Raw genomic sequence first — 17,056 nt, forward strand, 5'->3', positions numbered from 1 at the left:
TATTGTTGTGCCGTCTTCGGTATTGCTCTATACACTGACAGCCAGCTAAACTCTCCTAACATCAAGACTCTGAAGACAGTCGTTCCCACGTCCACAGGTTTAATGACTTGCAAGGAAAGTGTGAAACTGTAACATACAAAGACAGACTAATCAATTCTATGCTATCTTTTAACATAAAATATAGCCTAATGTTCAGAATGTAATTTCATCAATTCAAATGTTTCCTTTCTACTGTTACACCATATAATTCATGACTATTAAACTGATAGTGAGTGTTATGCTGTACAAAGACAATTTGTAGGAGTGTAGCCTGTCCTATGACTTATAGTTGCCTAGCAACCATGCAACGTTAGTCACAGCACCAACGCCAGCGATCACGGACATTTCTAATATAAACTTAACACAAAATAACACTGACATCAAACTAATGATCTTTGAACCTATGTAATTATTTAAAAACAGTGAATGAATACATACCAACGATGCTACTCTAGGCATAAATGTAGGCAAATGTAACTGTAGTTGGCTTGCTACACTACAACCATAAATCACTGAACCGTTTGTTTGTAGCGTTCGTTTCCTTCCTAACTATGGAGGAAATATTTATTCATAATTCAAATTGAAAGTCCAAAGAGAAATTGAAAGTCCAAAGAGAAAACGAAGCGAGATCAAATTAAAAATATTATTTTTTTTTAAATTTTCCATTGATCAAATTATAAATATATATTTTTTTTAATTTTCCATTTGGCTTTTCCATTTGGATTTAATATTTGGCTTTTGAATTTAAATTTAACATTGGCTTTTCCATTTGGATTTAATATTTGGCTTTTCCATTTGGATTTAATATTTGGCTTTTGAATTTAAATTTAACATTGGCTTTTAATTTGGATTTAATATTTGGCTTTTGAATTTAAATTTAACATTGGCTTTTCCATTTGGATTTAATATTTGGCTTTTGAATTTAAATTTAACATTGGCTTTTAATTTGGATTTAATATTTGGCTTTTGAATTTCAATTTAACATTGGCTTTTAATTTGGATTTAATATTTGGCTTTTTGATTTCAATTTAACATTGGATTTTCATTTGGATTTAATATTTGGCTTTTGAATTTACATTTAACATTGGCTTTTCATTTGGACTTGACACATGTCAATGTAAATGAGGAGGCGTGGCCCAAAGGCTGGTGGGAGAGTCTGAAACGAAAGGGGTGCAGAGGCACCTTATGAACAGCAGGGGGAGCTGACTGCTGGGGAGCACACTGTTGAGGAGCATCTGTCTGCAGCTTGGCCACCAGGCTGGCTTATCCTCTTATTTCACATGATAGAAACTGATGATGTAGGCTAAACACAAACAACATTTCATGCAACAACAGTGAAGTTTTCATGTAGATACTATAATTGGGCCGGTGTTAGTGAGGACTAGATTAGGACTGTATTTAAAGCTGATTCTGGTTTCCAACTTCGCCCCAGGTGTGTCTGTTTAAAACACGGACGGAGACAACTTCTCTCTTTTGATGTTTTATTTAATTAAGCAACAGTACAAACATGGGTGTGGGTAGCTCTGCTACGTGTGTTTGTGTGTTGTCAGATCTCGAGGACACACACACACACACACACACACACACACACACACAATCTCAACCGGGTAGTCATCGTCCGAACTGCGACCTCTCCTTTTTTATTTCTCTCACTTTTTTCTCCGGGTGGTGCGCGCGGTGTGAGGTGCATGTCCGCGCTATTCTCCGACACGTACTCACAACAATCACTCCTGATTGACGGCCTTTTGTACAGCCCGTGTACTTTTTCGTTCATTTGATTTCCGATTTTGAAACGATATCCAAATTTGAAAAATGGGTAATTTTAAACCTTGTTAATATTGATGACAATGTGTTGCTTTTTTATAATTTCCATCTGCTATTTCACACACGTTTTCCGTTTGAGCACATTGTCATCAATATTAACAAGGTTTAAAATGACCCATTTTTCAAATTTGGATATTGTTTCAAAATCGGAAATCAAATGAACGAAAAAGTACACAGGCTGTACAAAAGGCCGTCAATCAGGAGTGATTGTTGTGAGTATGTGTCGAAGAATAGCGCGGACACGCACCTCACACTGACGCACCACCCGGAGAAAAAAGTGAGAGAAAGAAAAAGGAGAGGTGGCAGTTCGGACGATGACTACCCGGTTGAGATTTTGTGTGTGTGTGTGTGTGTGTGTGTGTGTGTGTGTGTGTGTGTGTGTGTGTGTGGCGGGCCCAATTATAGTATCTACATGAAAACTTCACTGTTGTTGCATGAAATGTGGTTTGTGTTTAGCCTACATCATCAGTTTCTATCATGTGAAATAAGAGGATAAGCTGCAGACAGATGCTCCTCAAAAGTGTGCTCCCCAGCAGTCAGCTCCCCCTGCTGTTCATAAGGTGCCTCTGCACCCCTTTCGTTTCAGACCCTCCCACCAGCCTTTGGGCCACGCCTCCTCATTTACATTGACATGTGTCAAGTCCAAATGAAAAGCCAATGTTAAATGTAAATTCAAAAGCCAAATATTAAATCCAAATGAAAATCCAATGTTAAATTGAAATCGAAAAGCTAAATATTAAATCCAAATTAAAAGCCAATGTTAAATTGAAATTCAAAAGCCAAATATTAAATCCAAATTAAAAGCCAATGTTAAATTTAAATTCAAAAGCCAAATATTAAATCCAAATGGAAAAGCCAAATGGAAAATTAAAAAAAAAATAATAATATTTTTAATTTGATCAATGGAAAATTTAAAAAAAAATAATAATATTTTTAATTTGATCTCGCTTCGTTTTCTCTTTGGACTTTCAATTTCTCTTTGGACTTTCAATTTGAATTATGAATAAATATTTCCTCCATAGGCTTTCTTCGGGTCATCAGGTGGGTACCCTCCTTCAACAGTGTTTCGTCAATTAACCCACAACACCTCCAGAGGGCTTGACAGCTAGCCCCAGCATCCTGGGGCAGCCGCCTCGGCCCCTTGGGCTCCACAGCCAGTGCTCTTTTATGCTCCCTCCCTACCCAGTGGGTTGTTCCATCGCTCGCAGCGCTTCAGCCACAGCCATCTCAATGCTGTCTCTGCTCGTCTTGTGATATTCGCTACGAGCCGTCTCCTGCTGGGACCTCTTATTCCAAGTCTGGACATGGCGCTCCAAAGCGACTGCCCAGGAAATCCTCGGCAGCCTATTTCCACCAAGCCCCCAGGAAGAGCACCGAGTCTAAAAGCCACCATGGGCTTAGCGGATAACGGTGGTACTGCACCCCATGGCCCAGAAAGACTTTTCACATAGACTTTGCATGCCGAAAGAAACGTCTATATTTCAGCGGATAATTTGTTTCTGGGTATATCAACTTACCAGCCCGAACACTGAAAGGGTCCTTGTTTAAAACGTTACATTTTTAACATTTTTAACATTCACTAGAAGCGAATCCAGAATTATTAAATTTGGCATGATGAACGCGCATAGTGGACGCGAGTAGAGCCGCGGGACTGCGCCCGCCCGCTCACATGACTGTTCTCCCAAGCTCATGTAGCTATCTGTAATAATGGATATAGCTAATGGTTGTAATTCACCATGTGTTCTATACGTCCATGGTATTATCTTATGAAGTCATGATACATCCCAGGGATGTATGTATGTAGCTGCTGTAAAGCCTGTTAGCTACGTGGATGTAACGTCATTAGCGTTTCCCAAACTGGCGGGCTATCGGCTAGCTAGCTAGTTGCTAACATCAGGGGTAGCTAGCATGGCTGTATTAAGATCTATACATAGCTAGTTATATGCCTACATAACGTTACTACAGACATAGTGATTACATCGCCTTGGTTCTCTCTTATAATACATCCGAGGGCTGTATGCTGTAAAGCTTGTGACGTGGATGAGAGCTGAAGCCATGGATGAGCTCAGTTCACGAAACTGCAGGCTAACAGCTAGTTAGCGCTAGTTAGTAGGTAGCTAGCTAGTAGCACAACAATTATTAAATCTCCTTGGTTGTCTAGCTAAATACATCTATCGTTTATTTAGCTAAGCATGTAAACGATCGGGAACAACGAAAACACAGTGTTTAACATTAGTGAATATTTTAGACAATGAAAACGGCGAGTTCATGAGTTCGCCACTTGTAAGAGACACAACAGAGAAGCTCATGAACGCGCATGTTGCTACCGGTTGCTACGACAACGCAAACAAATTGTTGCTAGTGCGCATGCCCATCGTGAGCCAACCAGCGTTATGGGCCAACAATGCGGAAGAGCCGAGCTCCATGTTTGCTTTATGCGCTTTTGAGCACTCTCATTGGAACGTACGGGGCTTCCCGCCGAACACTGTATCCAGTTCTCTTAATACATCCATGATTTCCACTGGCAAGTTCCATGCCCGGCCCACATTCCCACCTGTTGGCACTGTTGGGTGAGTGGTTGGTACTTCCCAAGCTTTCTCTCATGGGCCTCTTCTATCTTCTCCTCCCATGGCACAGTCAGTTCAAGCAGCACCACTTGTTTTGTTGCTCTGGACCACAGAACTATGTCTGGTCTTGAGGTAGTGATCTACTCTGGAAACTTGAGCTGTCTCCTGAGGTCAACTCTCATGTCCCAGTCAGTAGCAGATGTCAAGATTCCTGTGCCAGTTGATGTCCCGCTAGAGCTCTCCCCTGCTCTAACAAACCTGATCAAAACGGGGTGCTGTCATCCTTGTGCTGTTGTGGGTCTTCCTTGTCTCTTCCTCCAGGCCTGCAGCCAGCTCGGCAAGTATCTGGTCATGCCTCCATCTGAACTTGCCATGATGACAACACATGTTCAAGGCTTGCCGGTTTCCCACACAGCATGCAGTCTGGGCTCTCAGCCAGCCCCCAACGATGGAGGTTCACTGGTGTTGGTAGGACATATATGTGGAGCACAGGAGGAATTTGATCCTCTTCTCCACCATGCCCTACATATCCCTCCACCCCAATGGCCTTCCTTGGACACCAGCCCAACATGTCCACCTCCCCTGGTTTTTCATGGCTGCTGCCCTCGCTTGCCTTTCCTCCTCCTCCACCATACGGAGCTCTTCCTGGACTAGGCTGCGGCGACCTTTGGCATTAGCGTCCCTCCACCTAGCTCTGGTTATGACCCCTAGGCCCAGCCTGCCTTGGTTGACCATCCACATGATGTCTTTGTGGCGTAACCTTTTTTTTTTTTTTTTTTTTTTTACCTTTATTTATCCAGGTCAGTCAATTGAGAACAATTTCTCATTTGCATTGACGACCTGTCACATTCACACAGTTACACATTCATACCTGGAAGCTGCCCAGTACAACCACAGTCTGATCTGCTGGCCACTGAGCAGCTCCACTGGAGCGGTTGGGGTTAAGGGCCTTGCTCAAGGGCACCTCAGTGGTACTTCAGTGGTGGTAATGAGGAAGGGACAAGCGCTGCTCTTTCACTTTCCCCACCCAGATTTTATCCTGCCGGTCTGGGGATTGAACTGGCGACCTTCCAGTCCCACGCTAGCTTCTCTAAGCTTTAGGCCACCACTGCCCAACCAGTGCCAACCTTGTCTCTGCGTCTGCCACAGCCCTGCTTGCTGACCATTTCCGTCTTGTGCAGATAGTGATTTCTGCTTGGTGGACCAATTCACTACTGTCGCGAAGCATTATTACCTGCCGGGTTTTGGCCACCTTAAACTCTTCAACAACAGATGTTAATGGCAGCTGTAGTTTGCTTTCTGTACAGGCCGATACAGCTCAGGAAGCAAGCTACAGCTGCCATTAACATCATCAATATAAATACTCATTATATTTCTGCATTAAAAATGAACTAAATTAAAAATACAAAACTTTTATCAGCAAAATGTACTTATCAAAAGTACTAATTTTGCATAAGGGCCATTTTCAATAGTGTTATATCATTATATATAATTTAACCTGTAACTGATGCAATAACATTTAAGCAATATTTCAGTGCTATATCTGGCCAAGGTTCATCTAATTTATAAACTTTTTAAAATATTTCATTGACTTTGGGGTAGAACTCTATGACAGTGTATCATATTTCATAATCTAAAGATATATTTTCTATGTAAAACAATCTGTAGTAATAATGATCAAATATATGGTTGTAGAGAATAAAGTTTATATCATCCTCTGATGTGGAGTGGAAGTATTAAGTGGCATGAAATGGTACAAGTAGCCTATCCCTCAAAATTGTACTTAAGTATATAATACAATACGTAAGTAAATGTACTTAGCTACTTTTCATCAATAGAAATCAGTATTAGGATCCTACTATTTTTTATAGGCTATTAATACCATACGGCTAGTGTATGCACAATCACAAGTCACAATTTTAAACAGAAATGCATCTAATCAAACTGCATGTGAAATAGGTGCTAATTATTAAATTGCTGCATTATAATAATATGGATAACATGTTGTATGTCTGTTCATCTCTTACCTCCTACAGTTTTACTTGCATTTAAATAAAATAAAAAAGCTGTGGTAGATAAAAATTGTGCATGAGTCAAACACAAAAAAGGTCAAATGTATCAGATTGAGAAATACAAGTTTTGTATTCCATTGTAATGTATCTCACTTACTGTAAGAACTAGTTTAGTCAGAATTATGACTGATTATAATGATTATTAGTGCAGGGGAACAGTGGATGGGTAAAAACAATCCATTGCATCAAACTGTGGTTTGGGCCATGCAAAGAGTTCAAAAAAGGTTATTGAGAAGTGGTCTGTATAGAACAGAGGAACACTAGCCAAGCCAACATAGACTTCATAATGTTACCAACATTTTCTCCTCAGACCCAGGCTTTTGGTGGGCAGCCATCTGCTGCTGCCAGGTGGGACACAGAGATGGATACAGATATAAAGAGAATTAAGATTCATAGTTGGTATGATGAACGGTGGCAATTATAGTAACAACAAAGATAATGGAACTATGACTAGAAATAATAGTTGTAGCAGTTCAGGGCGTAGCAGGGTGTTGCGGGGGGGCATAGTAGGGCATAGCAGTGTGTTTACATATGGGGGTTCCGTCTTCCCCTGCCACCCTGCCAAGATCTCTCGCTACCCCTTGCCACCTTATGTAAAATTTTCTAGATCCACCACTGGCGCTCGGGCCCTAATCAATAAGGCCTATTATTATTTTAATTTACAGTTAGTTTCTTGATCTCGCGTTTCTGAAATGTTTTGCGGATGTGCTGTTAAGTCGACAATTTCACATAGCCTACTTTTTGAGGACTTGTAAAACTCTGAAGATTATTGTAATAATCCCCTAAATTCGCCAAAGGTTTTGAAATTTTTACTATATCCAAGTGTTCTTATTACTGTATAGATTTAATACTTCATTGCTATGGAAATAAGCCTGTTGTTCAAATGAACCTGATTATGTCCGCTCGGGCACTTGAGTAAATAAATAAATTAAATATGTGGCAGCTGTTGTGTGCAGTAAACTTTCTTTTAACAAGCCTGTACTGATGCGATGACCAGTTATAGTTTTAGTGCTAGTAGATCTATTAAGAGGTGCGGATTAATTCAGGTAGGACTGTGTGTAGACATATTTTATTATGTGTATTATGAGGTCCGTTTGATTACAAATAGTGGTCCACACACACAAAAAGTTTGAAAACCCCTGGTCTATACAATACTGTCTATTTAAATGGAGTCTGGCAAGTTTGGTGATGGTGATTTTGGGTCTGTTTTACATTAAACAAAAAGGATCTTACTCTTTAACAAAAAAGTCTATCTCGGTAGGGATCCTTTCCACAATGTTGTCATACACTTAGAATAACAATCTGTTGTCAGTGGCAAAATAAACAGCACTTTTAGTGAACGCAAACTGACAGTGTGCATTTTATCACATCACTTTAACACAACTTACGCAACACTGTGGTTTTACAGCATTTTGTTCAAATGCTAACACACTGCTGTCAAAACTGTTAACCACACATTCAAAACAGAATATGTATTCAGTCTGGTGCCTATCAAATACTGCTGATTGCAATTTTAGCTGAAAGCCTAAGCAGGTGTCTTGTTTTAGACTAGTTAGTGAACATATACAGTATTTATATAGAGAAAGCTCAGAAAGCCTTTTTTTGTATACAAACACCAAATAAGAATGAAACAATTATACACTGTACCATTTGAGAGAAACAGGTAAAAGAGCAAAGATACCAATATGTCCAGGTAAGATGTCTGAGGTTATACACAGCTATAAAAAAATTTAAAGTGAAAAACACTATATCTTTACTATAGTAAAACTGCGTTCTTACTGTTTTTCAGAAAGTAATGGAGGTGAAAGCAATGGAAACACCACATTCATTTGTATTTAGAGATAATGCAGACATCCAATGTGATGAGAAAACTTGCCTCATGATGCTGGAGAGAGGCAAAACTAGTCACACTATTCTTTGTTACTGTTATGTACCTTTAGTTTTTTTTCCAGTAATTCCATAAATTACTAGAGACAAAATACTATATTGAAGCAAACTGCTGATTTTCAATTCCTTCTTGTTTACCTTACGTAAAAATTGGTATATTACATACAATCTATATCTGTTCTTTAAATAAACTATTGAGTAGTGTGAATTCACTTCAATTGTTCAAACTGTAAAGATGAAAAAGTTTGTAATTTCTGTATTGGTGTTTGACACTAGTGTTTTTACTCTCAGTGTGTTCTGAGTGACGGTGTGTGTAATCTCAGTGAGGATTGTTCATAGTGTTTGGCTGCATTGAGCCTGTTTTGAGACATGTGTGAAGAGTTGTGTTGCTTGGAATGAGTTTTGTAGGAGATTTGAACTGTTTAGTTCAGGTGACTGTTGGTAATGCAGACTGTAGTTTGAGTTTTGTACATGTGGCTTCAGTTGTGCCCAGTGTTGTTTAGCAATCGAAAAAAAAAATGTAAGTAATCAACTGGGGAAGTTTCATGGTGATATCTGTTAGTTAAAATATTTTCCCTATTCACCTGTAGTGTCTCCCCTTAACATGGTCTGCAATGGGAAATTGGCGTCACCGATTTCAGTAGTTTTCAATACTTTACACCACTTGGATTTCTTAGGACTTTTTGTATAGGAGGAGACTTTTATGAGTAATACAAGTTTGTCAGATTTTCTGTTGCAATTTGTGGGAGATTCACCCTTTTTTTCTCACAAAATGCTTGTACTATCAGTCCATATAAAAATGTCTTAGTGGGAGATGTGGAGGGTGTTAACATTGCGGTAGCACTGCTTTAGTTTCACTTTTTATCATCCACCAATGGGGTTTCACATGATTGAGGAAATGTTCAACTCTGCAGAACTGCGTGGGGAGACTGTTTGGCCAGAAGTTATCATGAAGGTGAAAGTACTTCTGCTCCCTCTGTTTTGCCTCCTTACATTATTAACAGGTAAGAGAATGCTCTTAGTGGTTTTAATAGATAGATAGGTAGATAGATAGATAGATAGATAGATATATAGATAGATAGAGTAGATTATTGATGCATTATGTATACATAATTTTATTGTTACAGCTGGTAAAGGTGAGGCTAATTTATTTACTTTAAATACTGTTACATTTCCTCCCGTGATTAATAAAGTCTGTATAATAATGGATAATACATAAGTAAGTACATACATAAGTAAGTAGAGTGAGTAGGCTACTTGAGTAAATGTAGCCTACTTGACACGAGCAAAACCCCTGAAAGTTAATATGGGTAATTTTCAGAGTGGTCCTGACACAATAAATTATAATAACGGCACAGACTGTTTCTATGCTACATTGTGACATGCCGATGTGATTAGCCTGTATATTAAACATGCCAATACTACAAACACTTTTGTATCTTAAATACATTGGCACATCGCTTGGTATCTTGACCTGCTGACTTCCACAAACTTGACTCATTTTCCATCACACTAAAATCACAAGACTTTAGAAATTAGGATGTGGTTACCCCCACTCTTCTTTCATAATGGTCACATCCACCAAGCTCATGCTGTTTCACAGATGATCCAGTATGAAGTACACTATTACCAGAGTCTTATTGAAATGTCACTTAAGTGTCAACTTTCTTTGAATAACAAATCTACATCCCCTATTGGAGAAATTCGCTTATTGGTTGACAGCAGTAAATTGTTCATTAACAGACATTTGAATTGTGAGATTAGAACCCTTTAATCCCAGGAAAAAAAATGTTTGTCCTACTTCCAGTCATAGTCTTAAAGATTCTCGCATTAGCTTCAAATATATGGCACATGGTTTTTGTTTTAAACAGGAGAACAGTAATCCAACTAATCAGTGTACTCAGTGGGAGTTGTGGTTAAACTGACAGTAACTATGGGGCTATAACAACAGCCTCATAACCAATGAATAACACCTGTAAAAATTGACAAAGTGCAAACACAGAGATTCACTCAAAGTAACTCATTTTGCTCATAAGGACCAGTGCGATAGACAAATCAGTTTGTATGCAAGCCTCACTTTAACAGTGGGCGGGACGCCAGAGTTCCACTGGTACTGGTTTTAATCAGCCACTTGTCAGTTTATGTTGTAGTTTTACAAACTAAAATCAACTGACATTTGTGACACTTGTTTGCAGGTGTGTGTCCCCAGGGACCCACAGAGATATATGTCAAGGCAGGTGAGATGGTGGCTCTGTACTGCCCTCGTTACAGAGGGTATGATCATGGTGATGCCAAACTGATCTGGACCCGTTACCACACCCAGGACATGGATCTGACCAACAGCGTGTCATCAGCTGAGCAGAGGCAGATGGGCATACTGGTTCATGAGAGGAGCCTTGTGATTCTTAGTGCTTCTGTAAACCATCAGGGGAATTACTCATGCTCTCAGGGGTAAAGTCCAATCAGTCCTACAATGATCCTGACTTTGTTTTATATCCTAATATCCTGAAATTATGTTTCCCTAGCATATTTTACAAAACGCATTGACACTGTGTAGGCTTTCATATTTCAGTTTGACAGTACAGGAGTATACCTTTTTGGCATTAGTATCATTGTGCATTTTTATTCAGTCAGTCATGCAGATAGGTTCCTAAAATCATATGGCATTGCTATTTGCTGCTTTGGAGATACATTTGTAAATGTACAGTTAATACATAAGTTATTGTTTTGTCTCAGCCTAGCTGCAATGCTTTATGAGTTTACAGAACTGGGCGGATCCTCAAAGCGTCTCTACTTTCACATTCATAGTTAGTGGTTGTGATTCAAATGTAAAGTGAAACCTTCATATTAATCTTTTCTTTTATGACATGGCAGGAATGCCAGCACCTGGTTCAGGCTGACAGTTCTCACACCACAGTCCAGAGAGTATGAAAAGATGACCCAGTACTCTACAACAGGTTACACAGAAGAGGCCTTCACATTGCATTGCCCTGATGTAAACATAGCTGCTGAAAACATCCCAAATATTACCAGCAACGGCATTATATGGCACAAGGTATGTGTGGGAGCAACTTTCTGACAACGTTTTTGTTCCCTTTTTTGTCCTTTGGAATGCGCCTTGGTCAACGCGCTTAAACAAGACTCACCAACTCCACTGTTTTCCTTTGTTTCCACGTTTATTTTTCTTTATCACTCAAACTTTAATGTGATATGTTTTCGTCTTTTCCTCAAGAAATAATAAACTGTCCTTACCAGATGGTGCACAAGCATTGACAGCTGAGCAAAAAATAAGATACAACAAAAAAAAAAACTATTTCAACTTCAACTCACAATCACGTTCTGTTCTGCGCGGTACTTGAAACAGCGGTCAAAAAATTGTGTAGCTACAAACCAAAGGCACCTAACTCAATGACAGCTCCTGGCTTTTATACACCAGTTGATGCAATTACTACCCTAATCAGCTGATTGCCAAAAGGCTGTGACAATATGCCACGCACCAAGATCAACCAACACAAATTATCAGCTCACAATGAGTCCAGTTTACTGCGAATGTCACTGCATCCATGCTAAATTTATCAAAATAAAAGTTAACATCGAAATCATAATTTTGGCTCCAACAGTATGTAAACACAGCAGATATATTATATGATATCTTAGCTCCAGAAATGTGGTCAGGACTTCTGACTGCATGTTGTAACCCATCAGATTTAAATATTTAAATAAAAAAATTAAGCATACCACAGTTTGGGGGAAGTGTGGAGTTTTGTTCTATTTGAGGCTTATTTGTAATTAATTTAATTAATTTTCCATCTTGTAGGAGGGCGAGTCATTGCCAACACACAGTTACTTCTCAAGTGTGAAAGAGAATGATCATGGTGTCTACACCTGTACCAGATCTTACCTGTGTTATGGTCAAATATATAACATGACCTTTACAGTGGTGCTTCGTGTCCAACAAAAGGGTAAGAAAAGAGCACTGTTTTCAATATGTTTATCTGTATATGTAGAAAAGAGATGAAAGTGTTTTCTCCTTTTTTTGCACAGTAAAACCTGTGAAAGATGCCGAAATCAGAGAACCGCCGAATAATCATGTATTTCATGTAGATTTGGGTGAGCTTCAATTTTGTAGTGTGAATACACACACTTGGATATACAAGTATAAGCATTTACTATCTTTCTAATTTACTACTTTTAAATTCTGTGTAAACTCTGCTTTTTCTAGGCTCACCAAAAGTGATTGATTGTAAAGCTGTTATTCATTCAAACTTTGATGAGGTATTCTGGTTAAGTGGGAAATCATTCGTGGAAACCGACAACAGCTTACCAGTTTTCTACAATTTCACAAAGTAAACATTTCACACAGATGTACCAGCTTTCACAAATATGTTTGGAAGTGCAAATGTTAAACATGGCCTCATAAATACTTAACACATATATAAAATATCTGGTCTTTCTTACTTTCCATGACTTTTAAAGGAACAACAATACTGGAAAAATAATGACAGCATCTCTCGTCTTTAAAAAAGTGTCAGAGGAGGATCTATTGAAAAATTACACCTGTAAACTGACCTCTGTATCTGAACACTCAAACTTTGTCACCATCAACTTGGCCCAAAAACGTAAGTAAGATGGATGGATAGATCTAACGTGTTCAAAACCTTGCCTTTAAACTTAAACCTGTTCAATCAAGTTGTACTTTTTGATTGGGGCTGCAACTAGCAATTATTATTTTTGGAATAATAAATGAAAGCTTGTGAGAGTCAGCTTTAATTCATATTCAAGTGTCTGTCGCCTTTCAGTCTACTACCATTAATGAGTGTTTAAATTACTATATTAATTAATTTATTCTCTCTGTTATTTCCCTACAGCTCGCCCTTCTTACCTTTCCCTGGCTCTTGGCATTGTCGGTATTGTGGTGGTGATGGTTTTGACAGTAGTTATCTATGTGAGGTTCAAAATTAACATCACTCTTTTCCTAAGAGACACTATTGGCTGCCATAGCAGCACCTCAGGTAGTCATGTTTTTGTTTAATTTAAACCACCAACGTTCATATATGTTTGAGAGGCACATATATGTGCTTTCTTTGGACTTCAGACAATGTGCCAGCAGTGACAAAACTGTGTTTGTTGTTGTTGTTTGCTTAGATGGAAAGAGCTATGATGCCTTTTTGATCTGTTACAAGAGCAACACAGACGCAGGACTACATGAAGATGACAGAAAAGAGCTGGAGAATGTTTTGGAAGAGAGGTTTGGTTACAGTCTCTGTCTTTATGATCGTGACGTCTTACCGGGGAAAGGTACGTATTAAAGGTTAGACTCTGAAGAAAATCTACCTAAGAATCTTAATGAAGCTAATGTCTGAACTCTGATTGGTTGCAGCGGTAGCAGAGGCAGTGTTGGACTGTATAGAGCAGAGTCGCACGGTGGTTTTGGTTCCCACCTCTCCGGATCCTGGTCCAGGATCTGGCCTGCTGAGTGCCATCCATGAAGCCCTTGTGGAGCGACAGACTCGCTTGGTTTTCATCCAAACTGAGACAACAGATGTGTCGAGATCAGGTTCGTTACCAGAGGCCTTACAGCTTCTTGGCGAGGCTGGAGACTGTGTCACCTGGAAGGGCATAAGCTCCATGCAGCCCTCCTCCTCCTTCTGGAAGCAGCTACGTTATTACCTACCTTCCCCGCAGCATGCACCAAAAGTAAGGCTTTTACCTTAGACAATCCAGGATGGTATGTCATTGTAAAATGTTAAGCCAAGTCAGTATTTGTTTTCCATTTACACAGAACACCGGATTGTTTTTCAGTGCACATAGAAAATAGACAGCTAGGTGACCGTGAGGAGATATTCGCTGTATTGGATTAACATCACTTACTATACCTTTTAATATTGATTGATTGATTGATATTTTTATTTACCTGTCATGCCACTAAGTGGCCCAGCCCACACGGAATTACATGACACCAATTACAACAGTAATTAATTCCACACATTCCTTATAATTGTATACTACAAATGCAGTATATAAAAAATGCATACATACAGTAATCAATAGGATGCATTATAAGCTGATTGTAAGAAAATTCAGATCCCCGACCACTCCAATGGATGCATTTCTTTAAAAGAATCCAGAGTAAAAGCTATAAATCTTTCATATAATATTTTGACATTAATAAGTGATATAACATCTCATGTTGACACAATACACAGTTTAAACACAAATGATGTATGCTACTTACACAATACAATATTATTATTAAAGTACTTGCCATGCTTGCAGTCAGATGACAGTAATCATAGATCTAGACATCCTAGAAAGGTTATGGCCATTGGAATGGTCGGGGGAGCTGACGGGTTAATATTTTTATTTATTATACAACTTGGTTGAATACTTGATTCTGGTCAATCACGGCATTCTGCTGCCTGCTATTCTGTATACCAGATCATTGCTAAGTATAACGGACCATTGCCATGGGCGGAGTGTTGATCATAGACTCTGGCAGACCATTTTTAAATCAATAGAATTGTTTTTAAATTAATATTTGTACTCATACCAAGCTCATACCACTGATCAGCGGATCACAAAGGGAGAGAGAGGGTGGATGAAACAGAAATCAGTAACATTATTGTGAATTGAACCCCTTCAGACCGTTGGGATTCTTATTTACAATAATGATCGACTCGCTCTACATTGTCCCTTACCTATACCTTGTATTCTTGAATTGCCCTCAATAAGTTTCCTTTTTAGTATGAAAGCTGACACAAGGAACTTGTCCTGTTAGCTGCAAAGACATACTGTAATTATACATGAAAAGGAAAAATGCTTCTTGTTATTACATTAGTAGCCTATACATGATTACATTAGCCTATACACTGACACATCCAGAATTGTATAGTGTATTCTAAATACTGTTGAGATGTTTCTTTTTATAGTGGCTCATTAATTAAAATCCCTGTTTTATATTTTAATGGTGTAACTGGATTTCCCTACTTTATTATTACACATTTTCCTGCCATGCACTGTGTGTAATTGTTCTTTGGGAAACATTTACATACATTTGTTTTAATATTGTACTGTCACTGTCATGCTGCACTTCATCCTTCATCCATTTCCTCTATCACTGCATGTACTGTACCATGAAATGAGTTACTGTGATGCCCTGAGGCAAAAATATGTTTGAAATGTACTTAAATAAATAATATTTTTGCCTATGTTGGTCAACATTTGTTTTATATTAAAACCCGATCCGTAGATGAGGATTTGTTTGTTGTGTGTGTGTGTGTGTGTGTGTGTGTGTGTGTGTGTGTGTGTGTGTGTGTGTGTGTGTGTGTGTGTGTGTGTGTGTGTGTTTGTGTGTGTGTGTGCGTGTGCTGTGTGTGTGTTATGTGTGTATGTGGGAATGATTGAGATTTCTCTTGGCACAGCTACCAGAAGACTTCCAACTTTCAGACACGTTGCTCACGTCACATTTACGTCGTCTCTCTCAGTTGGAGGCTGCGCAGTAACGCTCAGCGCTCACCGGAAAAGTGCTTCTAAAGGCCTTCACTGGTCTCCGTCCAGAGCAACGGGATCTGTTGGTCCATTCTTATATACTGTCTATGGTTTAATCCGGCTACTAGCTAGCGGTAGGCTAATGTTAGCTGCTGTCGAGTATAGTGTTAACTAGCGTCACGTGCAGCAATGTTTGTGTTGCCTGTATTGTCCTCAGAGCATCCGAGAGAAGTGCAGACATATCAGTGGCACCAGATTTCGGTAGCCAGGGTTGGCAGGAAGAAGATTTTAAGTAAATGTTCCAATTAATGATCCAGGCAGCACATTCTTGTCTCCCTCCTTCATTTTACAGTCGAATGGTGGCTAGAATGGCTCCGGGTCAATCGTCAATATGGAATGGATTAATCTGCGTTATTTTTTCTCAGATTAATTAATCGAAATTAACGCGCTATATATATATATATATATATATATATATATATATATATATATATATATATATATATATATATATATATATATATAAATAAGACAAAAATTTTTTAATAATGAACAATTAAATACAAATACACACAAGACCATAAAAATTAAGGCAATAGAATTCAAAGCTATAAACAGTGTAAAATAAAAAACTAGATAAAAAGACAACAAGACAAAGCAAGAATAAAAAGATGACAAAATAGATTTAAAAGTTAAAAAGAGATAAACGCTAGACTAAAAATTTGATAAAATTGTCTTGGTTTCTCAAGACAATTTTTCTCATTTCTAGCCAGCGACGATAGATTGTACTGGTTGAAATGACAACTGTGGCTTAGTTCCATAGAAATAAGTGTAGAACATTTTTTTTTTTTTGCAATTGAGAACGTTTTTTTCTAAATTGCACATGAAAATATGTGAATGGAAACCTGGCTACTGTACTATTACTACACTGTAATACTGAAATCATCAGTTTCTATCTAGCAGCAAGGCAACGGACATAGTGGATTATAAAAGTCTCTCCATGCTTTACTCAACTGCTCATTTGTCGCAAAACCTCCCCACAAGCCAAAGGAACATTTTTGGTAGACATGCACAAAAACAACATTGCTGGGACAGTAACAAGCAACAGAAGATTAGCCTAACTGTACTGTACAATAATGAAACAGAGTACGAGCACAGACAGGCAGAGCAAAGAGACAA

General features: G+C 38.6%; 1 protein-coding gene across 1 annotated transcript; it reads left to right on the top strand.

The window, feature by feature from the left end:
- Positions 1-9,275: 9,275 nt before the first annotated feature.
- Positions 9,276-15,597, top strand: LOC116054761 (interleukin-1 receptor-like 1). The gene is made up of 10 exons (XM_031306474.2): positions 9,276-9,393; positions 10,585-10,840; positions 11,264-11,444; positions 12,207-12,351; positions 12,434-12,499; positions 12,612-12,735; positions 12,866-13,008; positions 13,258-13,401; positions 13,535-13,687; positions 13,770-15,597. Exons 1-10 carry the CDS (start codon positions 9,276-9,278, stop codon positions 14,102-14,104), a joined length of 1,665 nt encoding a protein of 554 aa, XP_031162334.1. The 3' UTR covers positions 14,105-15,597.
- The last annotated feature ends 1,459 nt before the right edge of the window (positions 15,598-17,056 follow it).

The sequence above is a fragment of the Sander lucioperca genome, chromosome 3 (genome assembly GCF_008315115.2).
Source record: "Sander lucioperca isolate FBNREF2018 chromosome 3, SLUC_FBN_1.2, whole genome shotgun sequence".
In the NCBI taxonomy this organism is placed as follows: Eukaryota; Metazoa; Chordata; class Actinopteri; order Perciformes; family Percidae; genus Sander; species Sander lucioperca.

Coding starts and splice junctions, on each gene's coding strand:
- LOC116054761 (XM_031306474.2), top strand. CDS start 9,276: ATGATTGAGGAAATGTTCAACTCTGCAGAACTGCGTGGGGAGACTGTT. Junction 12,500..12,611: donor TGTATTTCATGTAGATTTGG/GTGAGCTTCAAT, acceptor TGCTTTTTCTAG/GCTCACCAAAAGTGATTGAT. Junction 12,736..12,865: donor GTTTTCTACAATTTCACAAA/GTAAACATTTCA, acceptor TGACTTTTAAAG/GAACAACAATACTGGAAAAA.